The sequence below is a fragment of the Pholcus phalangioides genome, unplaced genomic scaffold, assembly GCF_987345545.1.
Source record: "Pholcus phalangioides strain wild (caught in Gottingen) unplaced genomic scaffold, Ppha-v1.0 ptg000015l_1, whole genome shotgun sequence".
NCBI classification, from domain to species: domain Eukaryota; kingdom Metazoa; phylum Arthropoda; class Arachnida; order Araneae; family Pholcidae; genus Pholcus; species Pholcus phalangioides.
Genome location: NW_028301608.1, coordinates 41,045,913 through 41,065,988, shown reverse-complemented (window position 1 = coordinate 41,065,988; position 20,076 = coordinate 41,045,913). Strand labels below are relative to the sequence as shown.

Sequence of the window (20,076 nt, the reverse complement as noted above, 5' to 3'; positions counted from 1 at the left end):
TATTTTTTTATTCATTTTTGAAGACATCAGTTGAAAATTTTGAGGCGTTTCGCTTTCTTTTTCTCCCCCAACATGTTGAAAATGTTTTGTGACCATATAGCCCATACTTTACGGGACATTCTGTAGTTTGACCATCAGACGTTTTTCAACAACTTCACGGACTTAAATTTTTTATTCTTTAAATTGAGATTTTCTCATCTATTTTTCTCACGTTTGGGAAGAAATGTTCCATATCCAGAAGCTAAATTTCCCTAATTTTTCCTCGACACACTATGGTCAGCGTACATTTCAAACATGATCAACCGCCCTCTAAAATTTAAGATCTCTTCGAAATCTCTCTTTTGACTGGAAAAAATAATTAATTGAAATTGAGAAATCGAATATATACTTTATTTATTAAAGAAACTTAACGTGTTTCCAATCAAAATAGGGGTTCACGCTGATCGTGTAAGGACCCCGAAATTTATAACAAGTGGGTTTCAGTATCCGTTTACTACCGTTTGTTTCTTTCCCAAATAATCTCAACTGAAAAAAAGATTAAAAAAAAAAAAAAACAATCTCTCGTGTAGGAGGTTTTTACACATAAATAACTGTGATCAAAAAGATCGTGTTTGAAAGAATTCCCTCCCCTCTGTAAACAAAAGCTCGCGGATACAAAAATTTCGATTCTTAACTTGTTTCCAGAGTTCTATAAATAATCTTTCAACTCCGCTGCTGATTGCGGGGGAAGTGCTTTTAAAAATCAATACATACCTTGGACTGTTGAAAGGCGTCCATCAGCTACCGGCTGTGTGTGTATGTGTGCTCCGTGAGGTAGAATAATGACCATCGATTGATCGATCTGTTTGTTGTTTTGTTTCTTCTTTTCAATGAAATTCAGTTTCCGTTTATAACGGAAATCTTTTTTTTTCCCCCCTCCCCCATCCAAATGTTTGTTTCATGAAACAGCGCTGTTTGCAGTTTTTGGGGGGCACCCTATAAAAATGACTGAGGTCGAACTTGAGGTGGAGATTGAAGACCCTTCATCAGGAAACGTTTTCGAGAAATCGGCATCGGCACCATCTTCGCCGTCGGACAGGAAGTCGTCGATCAATCGAGATCTTGAGAACCTTGCCTGTCACGTCAACGGTCGGCGAGTCACGTTTCCGGATGATGATACCATCGTCACTGGCTATTTTGATGCCCCGGATCCATGGAGTGATGGTAATGCTTCTCTTGTATACATGTGGCTTTGTTGTTATTATCAATGGTGGTTTCCTCAGGGCCGCAACTAGATGCTTGGTCATTCCAGGGCAAGCATGCATTCTGGTACTCCGGAGCAGAGAGGGAATAAATTTCATCCTCCAACCTCTTTTCAACATTTCACGCTTCCTTCTCCTACTTCTTCCTCAGGGCCGCAACTAGATGCTTGGTCATTCCACGGTAAGTATACATTCTGGTGCCCGCAGTAATGTTGAAAAGAGGTTGGAGGATGAAATTTATTCCCTCTCTGATCCGGAGTACCATACCCACTAGTTGCAGCCCTGGTCTTAACAGCATAGGCTTAACACCATGGAGTTCCACCCTTAAGGATGGGGCTGATAGGGCCTGGGACGATTGCCATCATTTTTTGTTTTTCACACTATAAATTAACTATAGAGGGGCCAGTGAAAAGGCTGGCAGCAGGGACCATGGCTCCACCCCCCCCCCCCGCGGCCAAGTCATGACCTATATAAATATACAATCTAGGAGGCCATGGCCAAGTGATGTCCTGTAGCCCTGCCCAGCTTGAAGTACCTGTCTCATGCAGTGCCATCTTAACACATGGGCCCGCCTGGGTGCCTCAAGAGAAGAGGGGCCTTGCAAAAATGAAAACTAATTAAAATTTTTGAGAATTTTCCAGGTAGGGTCTGAGAAACACCAATTGGCCCATGCCCCATGATGCTCTTAAGATGGCCCTGGCCTAAGGGCTGTTTTAAGAACATCATGCATCCCTGGGCAAAGCGGTTCTTCCAGGGCTGCCCATAGAAATGCCCACCACTAATTTGCTTGCCTACGGTCAAAAATTTCAACCAGATCTTGTTTTTGTGGGCCCCTCTCCCCATGTGTTAAGGTGGTAACAAAGCAATTCAGGTTTAACGATAGATTTTCAGGACTTGACCGAGTTTTATGTGGTTGTTGGTTATTAAAAATATTGTAGAATATATCTTTTATTCATTTAAAATATTTATGTTTCGCCATCTATTTAATTTATTCATAGTTTCATGGAAAGAGACATTGTGTGGTTTCGATACTTTTTCTGAACCTTCATATATGGTTTAACTGTTTGCATGCTTCAACCATCATGCTATTCATCGCAGTCTTGCTCATTTATAACGAACACCATAGCTCTTAAGAACACCATGGGTCTCCATGTAAAGTGATTTTTCTAAGGGGCCCCCCCCCATATCTGGCTAAAAATGTCCACCATCAATTTACATTCATAAGATTGCATGAACATGCTTTCAAATTTCCGCATTTACTCTAGAATATAATAGTCCAAATCTTATAATGCAACCCTTAATGCACTTGAGGCTTCTTCCTGACCAGATCATGCCTCAATGAAGAGATTTTAGCAGGCGGTCGAAGAAGGCCTGGGCCATGCTGGAAGCTGTGCATGTGTGTGTGTTGTGAACCTAATTTGAAGTGTTTAATCTAACAGTTTCAGCGTAATGGTTGTTATGTGTAGTGCAGCCATCTGCTATAAATTTTTTCTAACTATGAGTGAAGTGTAATGATTGATGCTGCCTGGCAGTCGAGTGGTTAGGGAACTAGCTTCTCACTGTGCAGGTCTGGGTTCGAATCCCAGTTCGGGCATGGATGTTTACTAACACTAACAAATTCCCTGGACGGATCATGCTGATCCCTTGGGAATACGTGAGGATCACGTTATTATTAAAAAAAATAATAATTGTCTCGTTGAAGGCCTGGCACATTCGATCCTGGAAGTTGGGAACCACACAACCAACTAAAAATAATAAATTTTTGAGCTATCAAGTTGGGGTAATTAAGTGATGATACATGCCTGTCTTCATTAACGCTCCTTACATGCCTCGAAATATAGTTGTAACGCATAATCTTCATACTTGTGCACAATAAAATATTTTGAAAAAATTGCATTTTATATTACAGATACAATAAGCTCTGATAACATCATAGCTGCATATCGTGCAGCATGTTGGAAACAAGGTGTGAAACCATTACAACGTGTACTGCAGCAGCTGCAGGTAAATTCTTATTTTATCTCAAAGTGATTTTTGATAAATAATTCCCATGGAGTAACTAAATCCAGAGGTGTATGCCAAAATTTTGGGGAATGAAAAATATTTAAAATTCTTGAGAATAGGTATGGAGAAATTCCTGCTTGAAAATTCTCGTTTGTATTATTTCCAACAAGCTTCTGTGTTCCTTTGCCCCCACATGTATAATAAGGACTAAGCTGTAGTGAAAATATGGAGATAACCTTATTTATTTTATTTGAAAAAAAAACGACTTATGCTGAAAATTCTTTCATTAATATCTTATCCACTTAAGCATTTGGTTTTTACTGTGAAAAATAATTTTTTTGCAAAAATCTAGCTTTGCCGCGATTGAAATTGTAGTGAAGTGGTAAAATATAATTGGTGATGGTAATAAGGATTGGGTGCATAGGTTATATAGGTTTGTTAAACTATAAAATGATTCATTTCATGTTTTGAGTACCAAGTCTATACATATTTTTTTTACTGTGCTTTAATAATAATTATTATTACTATTATAATTAATAATATGATTAATATCTAATTATAATTGATATCCTTGGGAAGAAAAAAAAATTCTTACATCAAAATGCATACTACATGTAAATTTTATATGCAGATTTTAATACAAACTTATAAATTTTTACGCTTGTGTGTGTGTGTGTTAGCTACATAATGCCAAAATGCTGTTTCATTTTATTTCTAGAATGTGCCATTGAATGAAAATACAGAATTTGAACTTGATCTCAAAGGTTAGTTCATTGTTTTGTGCAGAATGAAATTTGAATTTGATGTACAGTAGAGTCTCGATAATCTGAGGTGGATGGGACTGAAGCCATTTCAAATTATGGAAAAACTTTAATTACTGGAAGACATTAAAAATATTTTAAATGCTGGTTCTACTTGAAAAAAAAAAAGCAGTACTAACATACTCGCTGTATTTTTATTCTTGAATAAGATATAGATGAGAATTTTCACTACTTGAAGAAACAGTAAATTTTTTTTTTTTCAAAATGTTGAGTAATGTTGGAGAATGGGATTAATGGTGAATGATGTTGAGACACTGATGAAATTTTCAACTGCCTTTCCAATGATTTTACATGAGCAATCAGGGGGAGCAATGCCATTGTCCACCATTATGAAGAAAACTGTCTAACTTGCTCCTCTCTCATCTACCCGCGAAAGTTAAAATGGTCTATGTCCATTCAAGGGAGTCTAATATTTTATTACACTTGTTACAAATTATTGGGTTGCCTAGTCTCTTTCAAATTGAAATTACTATATAATATGCATATATTAACAAGTATTCCTGCAAAAAATGAAAGGAGTTGGGTTCTTAGAGGAAAAAATAGAGAGAGAGGAAGAGGGTCTCTCAAGAAAAAAATGTGAAAATTTTCAGTGCCTCTGAACCAGAAAACAAACCAGAAACTCAAACTTTTGGGACTTGTATTTTTGAGACTCTACTGTATAGAGCCTGAATTGGCTGCATAGAAAAAGTGAAATGTTTCTTTTAGGATTTTTCTTCATACTGATTCATTAGAAGTTCTGTTGCATGTGTGAGGGTAATGAACTGTTCATTTGAAAGCATTTATATTTCCTTTATTGATATTGTTTATTGATAGGGTTCTGATTATAAGAAAGAAAAAGTTTTTGCATTAGAATTCTGTGCTCATGACAAAATGTAATAAATCACTTTTCAAAATTTCCCTAGGGCAAATTTGTAAACAATATTTTGCAAAAATGTGATACTGTGGCTTTTTGACATTGCAATTTGCCTCCGTTGGTTTCTCATAAACCAAAAGAGATGGACGAAATTTTGTCATCTTCCAAAATTTTGATGACACCAGAATGCGAACAACTCAATTTTTTGGAAAAATTGACTTGTGACATTTTGCCATCTGACCACAGAATTTATCAATGTAGTTTATAAATATACAAAGTGTGTTCCATAAGAACTTAGAGTAAAATCATAAAAAAATCGGGAAATATAGGTACAGCAAAAATAATTTATTATTTTCAAAGTATCTTCCCTCAGATGATTTGCAATGCTCCTGTCGTTCAATCCGCTTTTCAAAACAAGTAGAGAAAGCTTTTTCTGGAAGTTACCTCAGTTAATCCTGCAAAAGTGAAATTTCTACCAGTTCATGACACTTTCTTGATATATGTTGCTAACTTTTTAAAACTGAAACACATAATATGTACAGGCAATATTAAAATCATGCCAGAACCCCCTTATAGTCCAGATCTTGCACCATGCGATTTCTTGCTTTTTCCGATGTTGAAGGAGAAGCTCTGTAGGAGAATTATTGATTATTTCAGCTGTGCAGGGTTGACTGAGACAGTTTCCAGAAAAAGCCTTCTCCACTCGCTTTAAAAAGTGGATTGAGTGATGGGACCATTGTGTATCATCTGAGGGAAGATATGTTGAAAAAGAATAAATAATGTTTTGCTATACCTGCATTTATTGATTTTTTTAAATTTCACTTATAAAAGAAAGTTCTTATGGAACACATCTTGTACATCAGTCACTTCAAACAAAGTCTTATAAGTTGAGATAAATCATCAGCTGAGTAGCCAAACCTCTAGTCAAGTTGCAGCTTTATTGTGCAAAAGAAATTAGTCAGCCAATCTTTCATATTAAAAAATGTGAGAAATGTGTAATTAGGTTTTATTTATTTTTTTGAGAATCCTCAAAAAAGAAAATTAGTAAAATTTAAAAGTAACGTGGAAATGTGTGCATGCTTCATGAAGTGCAATAAGTTTGACAAAAGACCTAAGAGCACTTGAGTAAAAAAATTAAGAATTGATCAGTATTGGGACTTCAAATTCAAACTACTTTTCATCTTGTATTCAATTGTCAAACTTTGTCCTTGACTTACAAAGATTTTGAAAAATAAAAACGAGATTGCTTTATTAAGCAAAATTAATTTTCTGTGATAAGATTCATTCTTTATGTTCGAGAACCTCAAGTTTGAAGGGGAAAAAAATAAATTTCCATCGTTTATTTTCCATGAAAATACAATAATACAATTTGATTCATTAGACATGAGCTTAATTTATTTCATTCAAGTTGTCTTTATGTCGAATCAAATTGAGAAAAAGAAAATAAGTGAATAAAAGGGAGCTACTCACGAATGATACAGACTATTCCTTGACTAGAACATTCTTCAAGAACAGTTTTAAATACTTTTCTTCATGTATTACTTCCTATATATGTTGTATATCCTCTACATCAGAATGATAGTGTGCTTTCGTCCTCATGTAGAATAATTCAATAATTTTTTTTTTTGCAGGTGAAAACCTTGATTCTCAACACTGCGAAGCACTGGAAGAAATATTCAAGAGGTTGCAGTTCAAAAAACTTGTATTGGAGAGCTCAAACTTGGATGATGAGGTATTTGTTTAATTTGGATTTTTTTTCCAAGTGTCTTAATTTATTCTAATATAGGTCCATACATGCAAAGCCGCTTATTTAAGCTTTAATATCATATATTATTGTTTGTGAGGATTCATATTAATTTTTGAAAAAAAATGTTCTATGCCAAAAAACTTTTCACTTCCATAAAAACTTATACTGTGTTAAGTTGCTTTTGCCCCCCATCAAATGAATCAGTCTAATCCTTTGGTGAATCAAAGTATAAACTATAAGTGCATTATTTCTCACCAGTGGATTATCAACTGTTCTTTCATAATGAAAAACAAATCTGTGACAGGAATGTTTTTATGTTGATAGTGTATATTTTACTAGTATATTCTTTGATTGTAGTTTCTCTCTATCTTTATTTTAAAGGGAGCAGCAGCTATATTTGATATGATTGAGTATTATGATTCCACTTCCCATTTAAACATAGCCAGTAACAGACGAATTGGTGGTCAAGGATGGCATGCTTGTTCAAAGATGTTGAAAAGGGTAATACATATAATTAATATATTCTTTTGTTTTCTAGGAATTTTTTTATTAATTTTTGAAAAATGAAATACTATAGTAAATTATTAAGTAGTGAAACTCATATATAACAATGCCATCTACAACAACAATCTATATATATATATAAACGAATGTATGTCTGTTTGTCCTTTATGCATTACTACACCATTCATCCGATCACCATGAAACTTTGGGAAGTTGCTAAGTACACTCCGCGAAGGTTTCTGGCATAGTTTTTTTATTTTTTCCTTTCCTTCATTTCCTTGAATTTCCTTTCTTCTGAGACCGCAGCAACGCGCGACGGATAAGCTAGTTACTTGTATACAATATTACTCTCTGGATGCGCTTTTCACAGTGTTAACCTCTTTAGTCTTGAAGAAAACTGATTTTTTAAATTTTTTTTTATTTATTTTTAAGTGTGGAAACTGCCCAAAATTTTTTTCTGTTGACAGATGAAATATAAATAATTTGCTACCAAATTGTTTATAAAATCTGTAACTTAATTTGAGGTCTCTGTGAGCATTTCATTTAACCAGTTGGAATTCTTTTGAATATGCACTCTAATGTCTCCTACAAGCAATACCAGGACTGAGGAGATAATATATCCCATCTATAACGATAACTCACTTATGATGATATGTTTCTCCGGTTTCTTGAGTGTCATTATATATACATTTCACTGTATTAGAAAGAGAAAATAAAAGTTATTTGAAAGTTCTAAGAATTTTAACATTTCAAGTTCTGAACAAAAGCAATTGGAAAAAACCAAAATCTTATAACAAAATATAATACATATATGATACGTGTAAGTGATCTATAATAATAGTCAATAAGGATGTGCTGAAAAATTTATGTTGTATAACTGAGAAATAACATAGTCTAAAAACCACAAGAAAGATAAAGGAAAACACAAAAACATACTTATTCACTTGAAAAAATATCTCAAATCAAGTGAAAATTTGTATTACAAGACCTTATTTTGAACTTTTATTAGAAAAATTTTTTATTTGAAGTTTCAGCCTTTTGACTTGTTGCTATTTTTAAAAGTCTACTCTTTTTAAAAGATTTCTCTTTTTTCTTTAATCTCAAGTATTTTTAATTATCTTGTTTTATTAATTTTTTAATTTAATAAAACATTAATATGAATTTTATGTTTCAGTGTTCTTATTTTATATCTTTTTATGGGATCGAAAGTGGAGTAAGAGCCTTGAAGGCCTTTCACATGCAGTGATAAATAAATAAATAAATTTATAATCATTATTGCAACTTAATCATTACATGCAATTCAATTTTGTGTGAACTTTTGTCCTATTTAATGACCATTATAGCTGATTACTTCTTTATGAACTTTTTTTTTACTCCACTGTTTGAAGCTCTTCAAATTAAATTAGTTTTTGTTCAATTTATCAGAATATTCCATCTTCAAAATGCAATTTTTTTATGAAGTAGGCTTTCTCCCGATTTTCAGCAGGTGAAAAATAAGGGGTTTTGCATTTATAATAAAGTTTTGCATTGAGAAATCAGTTTTACAAAATTTCTGAGCTTGTCAGTGCTAAAATAAGAGGCTTTTATTGAGGTGGGATATCTCGCCATTGCCACTTAAAGGGTTAAATTGACTAGAACTTAATCTGCATAGTAATTTTTAAAAAATACAAAACTTTCATTGTTCACCATGTTTTTATATATTTATCACAAACATGCAGAGGCGCCAAAATGAAGAAAACATGGGGGGGGGGGGGTGAAAGTTGACAGCTGTCCTGCATATACTGGATTCAAGTATAATGCAGGAGTAGTGTAATGCATTATATATTTATTAATTATTGGGCCTCCCCGTAAAATTTATTGGGAGGAAGCTCAGACAGCCTCAGCCCACAAGTTGCGGCACCTATGCAAACATAGCTGAGTTTATACTGTCCAATTTAATAAATATAATTTGTTTTAAACATTGCATAATTAAATTATTATGGTATTAGTATAGTATAGTACATGGCTTGTGACAAATCCCAGGTGTCACATTGTCATAGCGACCAAAAAATTTGTATTTGTGCCTAAATTTTTCTATATGTTAAATTAAAGTCTAAAGATGAAACTAAATTTTCTTATTTATTTACGTATATCTTTTAACATGGGAAGGATTTATTAAGTCCTGGAAAAGTTTAAAAAAACATTATTCAAGATAAATAGTTGATAAGGTTTTCACTGCCATCATTTGATGAAAATTGTTAGATCGGGTTCGTAGATCGTCGTCTGTTTGAGTTAGTTCTCAACGTTTCCCCAACATTAATCATCATCAGGAGAATTGATAAAACTGAATCAAAGTCAAGTTTTGCGGAGTCTCAGGTTGTATTTACATACATGAGTGGCTTGACATACACTATTCTTTTGTGATTGGTCAGTTGATCCTATGTATGCCTATTTGCTGCCAGACATAGGATCAACTGACCAATCACAAAACAATAATGTATGTCAAGCCACTCATGTACGTAAATACAACCTGTGACTGATCCAGTTTTATCAATTCTGATGTTGCCAACCACTAGTGTTGGGGAAACGTTGAGAATTAACTCAAACAGACGACGGTCTTCGAACCCGAACAAACAATTTTCATTCACTATTTAAGACTGTTTTTCTTGAGCGAAAACCTCTCTAAGGTTTCCTAAGAAATTTCCTATAAAAACCGTGGTGCCTAAATGTTTTTTTTTTATTTCTCAAGCCCTGGCATAGTATGTATACCATCATTAACAGTTGTTACTGTTTTTTAAATAGACACCATGCCTTCAATATTTGGATGCTCGAAACACAGGCCAGTGTGAACAAAGTTTACTGATATTGGGTAGAGCTTTTAGAACTGGTTCAAATTTGACTGTTTTACATCTAGAAGGTTGTGGTTTGACAGGAAGAGCCTTGGTGATATTGGGTAAGACAATTAATTGAGTAAGATCTAAGTTATTCAACTTAATGTATACCTCATACTGCCTAAATGGATGTCATATCTGAGAATAAAATGTAAATTAAAGACATACTTTTTTTCGTGAAATTCATTATGGATCTTAGTGTTTGTTTTCATCAGCTGCAAGCAAAGCTTTTAGTAGTTTTGCTTATTTTATGAATTCAATTAAGTGAATTATTTCAAGAAGTTCAGTTTTCATTGGCTTCTCAATCAGGTTTATCGAAAATTAAATGAATTTATAGTTTTCTTTCCACCAGAGGAAAAAAAAGAACTTTGAAAGAAATGTATTTTTGTATTTTTATTTTGTATGAATTTTATGCGGCATGAAAACATCTTGTAATGCATTTGTTTGTTTGGTTTTTTTCACAGTTGCTGCATTAAAATTGAACACAGTACTTTTAGAGCTTTATCTTGGCGAAAATAAAGTTGTTTCAGCAGATGGACTTCAACTTGGCAATTTACTACGGTCCAACAGTACTCTAGAGCTTCTTGATTTACATGGAAATAATTTACAGGTATAATTTTGCAAGTTTTTGAAATACTTTTTTTCAGCAATTACCCCAAGTGAATATTCTTAATCCATGTGATCTCTTTCCTTATTGTATTGTACATTTATTTCATCACCTAATTGCATACCTGTTAATACTCAGAAATATTTTGTGTAATTACTCCATTGTTTATTCTCGACATTCAGTGGCATCAATGAAGTTCAAAAAATAAAATGTCTCAGGTGTTGTAAGCTCATGTATACTAAAGCTTTCATGTATAAAATCATGTATACTAATTTTACGTGATTTAAAAAAAAACTAAAAATACGTACCTAGGTTTTAACGGATAAACTGATTGATTATCTTCTTTTTCCCAGGATGTTGGAGTTTGTCATTTGGTGGATGGTTTGTGCCAACAAATACCTGGAAATGGCGAATGTCTAAAAGCATTGAACCTATCTGGCAATCATTTAACACATATAGGAATGGGGCATATAAATCAAGCCCTGGTAGGTCTGCTGATTCAGTTTAGTATTGTTTTACGCTACACAAAGCTCTTATCGCCACCTTCATTCAATGCTGAATGTTCTGAATTTTGACTATTCTTTCATTTACCAACAGAATATTGTTCCGAGATAAGTTTTTTTCCAGACCCAATACTATTTGAAATGTTAAGTTTTTATATCCGCTTAGAAAAACTACGGTAAATCATTGTTTTACTCTGAGGAAAGCTGTAAAAAACCACAAAAATTGTATTTAAACTTTTTATTGTCAAAATTACTTCTTATTTGCTAAAGAAATTATGCCTTTTAAATCTTTTCCTGTGATATGCAGTAAAGCTTTCATATCCAAAGATGATTTTACAGCAAAAAATCAATTATTCTATTAATTGAGACAAGCCTGCATCAGGAAATCCAAATTTTCTTATAATTGAATATATATCATTCTAAGAGTCTGGAATCCTCAAAACTAATTCTAATCAAATATATTTTTGACAGAGATTAGAAAGATATGTGATCATTCTAGTTTTTGCAGTTATAACACAATGGTTTTTTTTTGTAACATTATTCTGTGAGGCGTCACAATGCTGTTGCTACTCCAACCAAACAATACCTTAATTGCATTGCTCAAAAGCAGTGGTTTTCCAACCTTTATCTAACCTGAGTTTTAGTGAGTGAGGTGGATGCAAATGTCTGAATTTATTTGGGGAAAAAAAAATAGTCACATTAACTGTAACACAGTTTTTACATAGTAACATGTAAATCATTCCTAGGTACCAAGAAAAAGCATGGCAGGAGACATGGCGTCTGCATAAAACCATGGGTGTTGCTTCTTTGCTCTTGTAAATTTGCTTCAGCTTTAACATTTTTGTTTTCATCTGTTGGAGAATTCCTGACTGCAGCGATCCTCATATCTTTAATTAAGCCAGTGTTGTTTAACAGAGTTTTAAATAAATAGGAGTTGGATAATTAAGGTTTCCACTGTGTCTTCGAAGTAAATACAATTTTTTATGTATAGTTTTACTGTTAATAATTCCAATATATTGGCAAGTTTTTCTTGTTGTGTAGATTGCTACAACAAGTTTGTCCACTTTGGATATTAGTTGCAATAATGTTGGGAATGAAGGTGTACATGTACTGAAGCAAGGGCTGTTGCACAACCAGTCGCTCCGATCATTGATTCTTCAGGAAATAAATATCACTTGTGAGGGTGAGTCTTTCAGTAGCATGTTAATCTTTTAAAAGTACCTATCATTTTTGATTAAAATTATTGCTTTAAATTTGAATGGGATTATCTGGTTAGTGAAGATTAGAAATAAATATTTCATTTGTGTAAATTCAATTTCCTTGTTTCCAAAAAATAATAAAAATAGTTTTATATCCCAAAAATTTTTGCTGAAATGTGTACTGTATATACTTATTTATGTCAAGTTTTTTTGTCTGAGGCTTTCATGACTGGCATTCAATGACTTGCAAACAGTTTCCGGGCTATTAGGTCATGGTCTAAGGGATTTTCTTCCTAACGTTTCGCCCACATCTATGATAGGCATCTTCTGAGGTTATGTAAGTTTCAGTGACAAGCAAAAAAAAAAGAAAGGCTTCCTTTGAGGTTTCTAAGCTTTGGAACCTCTGTCTTGCTTGCCACTAAAATCTATGTAACCTCAGAAGATGCCTTCCACAGATGTTGGCGAAACGTTAAGAAGAAAATCTCTTAGACAGCAACCATGGCCTAATAGCCTGAAAATCACTTGCAAGTCAAGTTTTTTTTTTGTTAAAAAATTTGTTCCAAAATTGGGGGGTGGGGGAGTGCTTGATACAGGTCAGTTTTTGTGAAGGAAAACCTTGATTCACATTGTGGTTTTGGGGACCCCAAATGGGGGGGGGGGTGTCAACTTATCACGATCACATAGGATATGTAAATTATATAGAATACCACTTTAATAATGAGACACATAGTTACAAACAGTTGTCTTTCTCTGCTTGGGCTTATTTTGCTGTAACTTACTGTTCAAAGTCATTTTCAAACAGCTGTATAACTCATGCAAAGAAACCCCAACCTTCCGATATTAACAAGTCCATAAAACCATGGAATTAAGCAGTGAGAATTTTAATTGTTTTGTTGGTTGGAATATGGAATTCTGTGTTAAAAATTTTTTTAGATAATCAACTACTCTGATGAAAAAAAAAAAAATAGATTTTTTGACTATATATTGACAAAGTGCATAGGTAACAGGGCTTATGGTATTTTACCGGTGATCTGTTGATCCTAAAGGCATACTTCCAGTTAGAAAAAGTATCCAAATAATGTGTAGTGCTCAGATATGTCATTCATGTTGCTAGGGGTTTTATAGTTATTAAAATAAAATAAAAATAACTTTTTATATGGACATCATGTGCTGAAAAATCCAATTAAAAAAAATTGTTGCCCTGTTTCTCCTGGTACCAAAAGAGAAATTTCATGTTTCTAAGTGCAATATTGCTCAGATATTTGAATTTGAAAAACAGGAAATTTGGGAAAAACAGCAATAAATGCAGGTAAAACTGTTTATCTGCATTTAACACTGTTTTTTCTCAAATTTTCTCTGTTTTTCGAACTTTAAAATCTGAGTGATATTGCGCTTAGAAACATGGAATTTATTTTTTGGTATCAGGAGAAACAGGGCAACAACTTTCTAATTGGGTTCTTGAGCACATAGTGTCTGTGTAAAACATTATTTATTTCAATAACTATACAACTCCTTGCTACATGAATTACATATCTGAGCAAATTATTTAGATACTTTTTCTAATTGAAAGTATGCCTCTAGGATCAAGGGTTCACCGGTAAAATACTATACTCCCTGTTACCCATACACCCTGTATAAGTCTGTCCATTCAGTAATATCAGAACAAAATGATATACCTAAAAGATGATTATAATGCAAATATGCATGAATGTTCTTCAGTTCATTACCTGACAGAGCAAAAAGTTGGAATTTGCTTATATTAAGAAGTCCTTTACAACAATTTTTCACATGTTTGTAAATAGGAATACTTGTTATTCCTGTTTTACTATGTGTAGTGTGGTGTTTGCGACAAAATGTCAGATTTATGTCAAAAATTCAGATATCCGACATAAATCTGAATGCTTGAGAATTGTTTGAGCTTATCAAATGACATGAAACTTTGATACAGATTTTACTATTTGTAAACCATTGTAATTCTATTAATTATTTGCTTATCAAATTAATTAAGGTGCTGTTACACTGGCAGAGTATGTAGCAGACAATCGATACATTGCTCATCTTGATTTGCGGAAAAACAAAATCCAAGTTGGTGGTGTAATGGCATTGTCTCTATCCATGAAACACAACCACAGCATTACCAGCCTTGAGCTTGATGATGTAATTCCTAATGCAGATGTAAGTTGAATATATCTGCTCAATAATACTGAAAATTAGAATCTTTTATAATAAATTCTATTTCTTTCATAAGAACCCGCACGATAGTGAAAAATTAGTTCGTGAAATTGAAAGTTTGTAAATAGGAAAGACATTTAAAGCAATAGTACATTAATTGGGACCAGAAAATTAGTTTTGGAAAATATGCGGTTTCATAAATTGGAGGTTCATAAAATCGAGCACCAATTGTAGTTAAATATCATACTTTTTTTTAATACATAATGTCCTCACACAATAAAAGCTTAAAATTCAATGATAACATATATAATCTGTTATGTGTATGATTACAGTGATGTTATATTAAGGCTTGAAAGTATATAACAAACATTACAACATGTATTGTATCTGTCACTTCAAAATGTGCTACACATGTTTTATACCTATATCTCTTCATAAGTAGAAGTTGGGCAATTAGAGTACATGAATCGATGGTTGGTTCAGATGACGGTTGCCTTAAAATATTTGACGTCCATGTGACAGATTTTTCCTCAAATCTTGATTTTTTTTGGCCCTGATCAATTTGCTTCTCTAATTTAACAGCTCTGACTTTGTTCTCTGGGATTACCTAAAGAAGAAAGTCTTTGCACATAGCTTGCAGGAAATTTACAAATCCAGTGAAGATAGTCAATAATTGTTGTAAACTGTGCACTAATCCACAGAATATGTTGAGATGGACCACGGAATCCTTTTACCATATCTCATTGAACAGTGTATCCAAACAGAAAGAAGACATTTTCAATTATACAATATGCTGCTCGTAATATACATTGCATTAATTGCCTATGTGTGCACTTTTATTTTTTAGCCATATTAAGTTACAACCACTCAACAACCTTGTTTTTTTTTTTCAAATACGTCAATCATTAATTTTCAATATGATTTTTTACATAATCTCATTTTGCTGGAAAAAAATGTTTTGATGTTTCGTGTGAAAACTTTTTTTTTCAATTTATGTTAGTCTGCACCTGATGGTGTCCAAAGTTGTCAACAATTATTTCACGACATTCAAGAGTATTGCCGTAGAAACCAGAAAGAGATAGAAGAGATTGATGAGATGAACTCTGGAGCAGAAAAAAATTTTGTTCCAACCATACACAATGATTCTGAGTTGACCTCTGCAGTTGTAGAAAAGGCTCCCCTCACAAGAATGCACTCGATCAGCCCTTCTCATGCAAGTATGCATGGCATGGTCAGCAGCGCATCATTTCCTGCTGGTTCTAGAGCCACTCAGTACTCGTCAACCAATGCCAGAAATAGATTTCAGGTTTGCAGAGTGTTCCTAGAAGATGATAGCAACAGATCAAAAGATGAGGCAGTGTTCTTTCCTTCTTCACCGAGTGAGAATTCTGAAGACAGCCAAGACTTGTCAGATGGTCAAGCAGAAGTCATTGAAAATCCTGTAGGAGAACGAAGTAAAGCAAGCTGCTTGATTAAACAAGAAAGGGTGGTTGTGATTGAACCTGAACTTGAGGATGGCACAGAAGATGGTCTAAACACGTCAGAGTTTGTTAATTCAAATGAAGGGGAATCTAAGGAAGGTCCCACAAAGGCAGTGAAGAAAATAGCCTTCCTTTTACCACCCGAAGAAGACGATGAAGGATCATGTGGAAAATGGAAAAATCGCAGGATGAGTACCCCAGCACCTTCCTCTGTCCGGCTGGTTAAAGAAAAACCTAATTTGCGTTTAAAGCTTGGTAAAATACTGGAAGGGCTGGATTTGAAAAGTTCAGTTCCGCTTTCTCCCACAAGACTTCGTGAATGTTTGGGTGAGTACATAATTTCATTACATGCTTACAGTCGAACCCTGATTAAACGAATCAGAAGAAACAAAAATTTAATTTATTAAATTATTTATTATTGTTTTTTTGAAGTCATTAAATTGGAGTCAAATTAATCAGGAGCAAAAACATGCTTCAAATGAAAAATTCTAAAAGCTACTTACTTTGGGGTTTGCTGTTACAACATATTTTTGATAATAATTGAAAAAAAAATATGCATAAACTTAAAAATAAAATCCGGATACATGAAGAAATTGCTTAATAGAAGTTTGTTTAATATGTCTAACATTTTAATCAAATTCTATTGAAATCAGCATTTTTTTTGTAACTGAAAAACTCTCTTTCTTTAGATGACCTGTCATTTTTAGCTTGTCAAGACAGAGCACAAACTGATATTAAGATGTGATTTATGATATTTGTGTACATCATAGGTTTCCCAAACTTTTTGTTCCATCTTCAAAAATATTTTTTTCCCAACACCCTCCAACTCAAATACAACAAATACAACGCCACAACAGGCAAATTGCCCAACGAGGTGGCTGACTTAAGAACATCGTGGATCCCGAGCCATTTTTTGGTGGCCCTACCTACTACTGCTACACCACACATGCACCCCCCCTCGCGGAACCCCCAACGAATCGGTACATGCGGGAATGTGCGTGTACGTGTAGTGAAACCTGACGTGAAGTTTATTTTTTGTTTCTCTGTAATGCTTGTTTATGTGCAGTGCTGCCATCTGCCACCAGTTTTTCTAACTATGAGTGAAGTGTTATGATTGAATGATTTATCGTTGTAAGACTGTTGCTCTCTGGGGCGAGACTTTTTAACGGGGAGATCGGCTCGCATTTGCGCCTTGAAGTTGGGAACCACAGAAAACCAACTTCAGTCGACCAAACTCAAGTATACCCATTGGATCCTGTACTAAATCCATAGCTTCTACAACTTCCCTGGACTGTTCCATCGTCCTGGCCACTAGAACTTTCTCGCCCACACTCTAAATGGCTTCAAAAGGAACAGATTTCTGCTCCTCTTCTTTTTTTTATTGTCTCTAAAGAAGAGCTGAAGGGGTCAAATCCTGAGAAATCAAATCTTTGAATTGTGGTTTTGGGTGACGAGAAATAAGAAAAAAAAGTTAATTATGGTTCAAAAAAATTCATTAAATTGAGGGTTTTTATTCATTTAATTGGGGTTTGACCTTTATTTTCATCAGAATTTCAGAAAAAATTTGTCAAATTAAGGAATTCATTGTATAAGAGTTTGTTATATCAGGGTCCGACTGTAATTTAATTATGTGCATATATGATAGGTAATTTAAACCATTTTTTCCCCTCATTCATCGTATTAGTATTCAATGTTTTCTTTTATCTTGGGTAGCATTTAATTGTTTCACACTAGAATTAAAAATGAATTCATTGAAATAAAAATTTAAGAAATTCATTGGGTTATGATTTTTTTTTTCAATGGAATATTTTAATTATTTACAGTAAAAAAAATGTAGATGAATATAAACACTTGAATATATCGGAGTGAATTCACTTTTTTAATGTTTTTTAGTGTTCCCAGAGCCTTATGATCTCAAGCTTTCTCCCGATTACCAGGCTATCAAGTGATGATAATATTGTGTTGATGTCTCGTTTGCAGTGAAAAACTATCCTTCTCCAACATTTCCGCTGTGTGCGTGTAATGAATTGTTGCCCTTAAAATTAAAAAAAAAGCCAAATGTGGATGATTAGCTTTTTATGTGAGAATGTATATTCTCTGCCTTCTGTGTTTATTTCCTGTCTTAGTTGATTAGTTTGTTGAGCAAGTAGTTGTTAGCTAAGCACATTCGCTTGTTAATTATGGTTTTTTTTTGCCTTATGTGGATGTTTGCTTGTATAAACTTTTTGATTTTTTTAAAATCTCTTGCTCAGCTGTAGATGTCATAGTATTTGCAGAATGGTTTTTGTTTTTCTTCTCCTTTAGTTTAGCACATAGTAAAAATGTGTCTCTGTGATATGGCAATAAGATTCACAATTTATTGAAGATATTATCCTCAAAATTCCACCTTCAACATTGGTTGATGATGAAACTTGGATCAATTTGTTATCTCAAGTTTTCATGCTTTTTCCACCTTTTCATTCCTTATATGTTTGATGTATTTTTTCCTGAGTGGTTTATCAATTGTGTAATTATGTGTTTTCATAGCTATTATTGTGCTTTAAGTAAAGCTTAAAAATCCGAAATTTTTTATATATATATTTTTTACTTTGTATTGATTTTCATTGTGATACTTTTACATCAAGATAGCAGTTTTTTTTTAATATTGATTATTATTTTAATCTCTTTCTCCTGACCTGCAGTTTTTTTAACTGCCAATGATCTCTAGGAGGATGATTATGGTATGTGAAATTCCAATGTATTGCAGGTTTAATATTATTTATTTATATATTTTTTTTCTTCAAGTTGCGAAGCTCTTGTCGCTTGCTATTAATGTATAGGTATGGTAAATTATGAAATGTGAGGTAATTAAAAAAAGTTTCCACGAGTAATCGATTGATTGATTAAAAATCCAGTTGACATTTGAAAATCTGCTAACTTCTGGACCTGAGGAGTGTCAAATTCTCGAAAATTTCTGATCTCGTATAGTTATATATTTCACAAAAAATGATTAAAGAAAGAAAATGAAATGCTAAATGAAAAGGAAATGAAATTTTGATGTTTACCAACTTAATAAAACAGTTGTCCATAATTTTAGTTCAACTAAATAAAGAAAACAGTGTCGCGCCAACATGGTAAATTTGTAAATGCTCTCCAAAATCCATGCCACAAATCTGAAGGGACCAGATAATCAATAAATGGATTTTTAAATGTCAACTTTAACTGGTTTATTTTGTAGAGAAGGTGAAACACACAAATTTCAGAGTTATAAATTGTACTGAGTGTTTGTCTCTGTGGAACAAACCTTGTGGTTATTTGATGTCTCTAAATTCATTTGAAAACTTTTGTCTGAATGTGCTAGAGACGGCAATTTGAAATGATTTTATCTAGTTTCAATATATACAGAATTTTTTAAGGCAACTGTTATAACTGTTATTTGTTGAATTTTTTTTTTTGTCTTAAAATTTAGGACCAGAAGTTAGCGATCATAAAAAAACAAGAAACTTTATGAGACATCACAGTCTTGTTAACTGGCTGTAAAGTCTGTGTAGTTTTTGGTAAAGCATTTTGGATATTATAAACGATATTCTGCCATTGTGGAGATGGATACATATGAAATGATAATAGTTAAATTTTTGCAAGATTCTGAGAAACTGATTCAAATGTTCAATGTGATCAGAAGTGCAATATTTATACATGTTTATTCTGTGCTATTCAGAAAGGTATATGTGCATAAAATGCAGTTCAATGAATTTATTACCTTGAGGAATGACTTTTAAAACTTATTTAAAAATGAAAACCAAAGAATATGGTGTTGAATATTTGGGTTATGTGAAAGTTGCACGAAGGAATTTGAGAAAATTACAGATGTTATTATTAAAACATTTCAGCAAAAGTATGATGTCCATTGGAGATGACCATGGATGAATTTTTTTTAGTTATGTTATTTGAAAAGCTCTCAGTTCATTAATGTTGCTTGCTGCATGTGTGATAATGTTATGAAGGTGGGCTTTACTAATATGTTGCCATATTGTATATGTGTATATATACATATTGTTTTTGTTGGATTACAATATTACCTCCTAAAACAACTGT

At 33.2% G+C, this 20,076-nt stretch overlaps 1 protein-coding gene across 1 annotated transcript; it reads left to right on the top strand.

Moving 5' to 3' along the window:
• The first annotated feature begins 524 nt into the window (after positions 1-524).
• On the top strand, positions 525-18,982 carry LOC149076033 (uncharacterized). The gene is made up of 12 exons (XM_089243556.1): positions 525-1,203; positions 3,151-3,245; positions 3,964-4,009; positions 6,551-6,651; positions 7,048-7,167; positions 9,952-10,102; positions 10,505-10,650; positions 11,001-11,132; positions 12,192-12,333; positions 14,358-14,524; positions 15,522-16,329; positions 17,896-18,982. Exons 1-12 carry the CDS (start codon positions 984-986, stop codon positions 17,949-17,951), a joined length of 2,184 nt encoding a protein of 727 aa, XP_089099682.1. The 5' UTR covers positions 525-983; the 3' UTR covers positions 17,952-18,982.
• Positions 18,983-20,076: the final 1,094 nt, after the last annotated feature.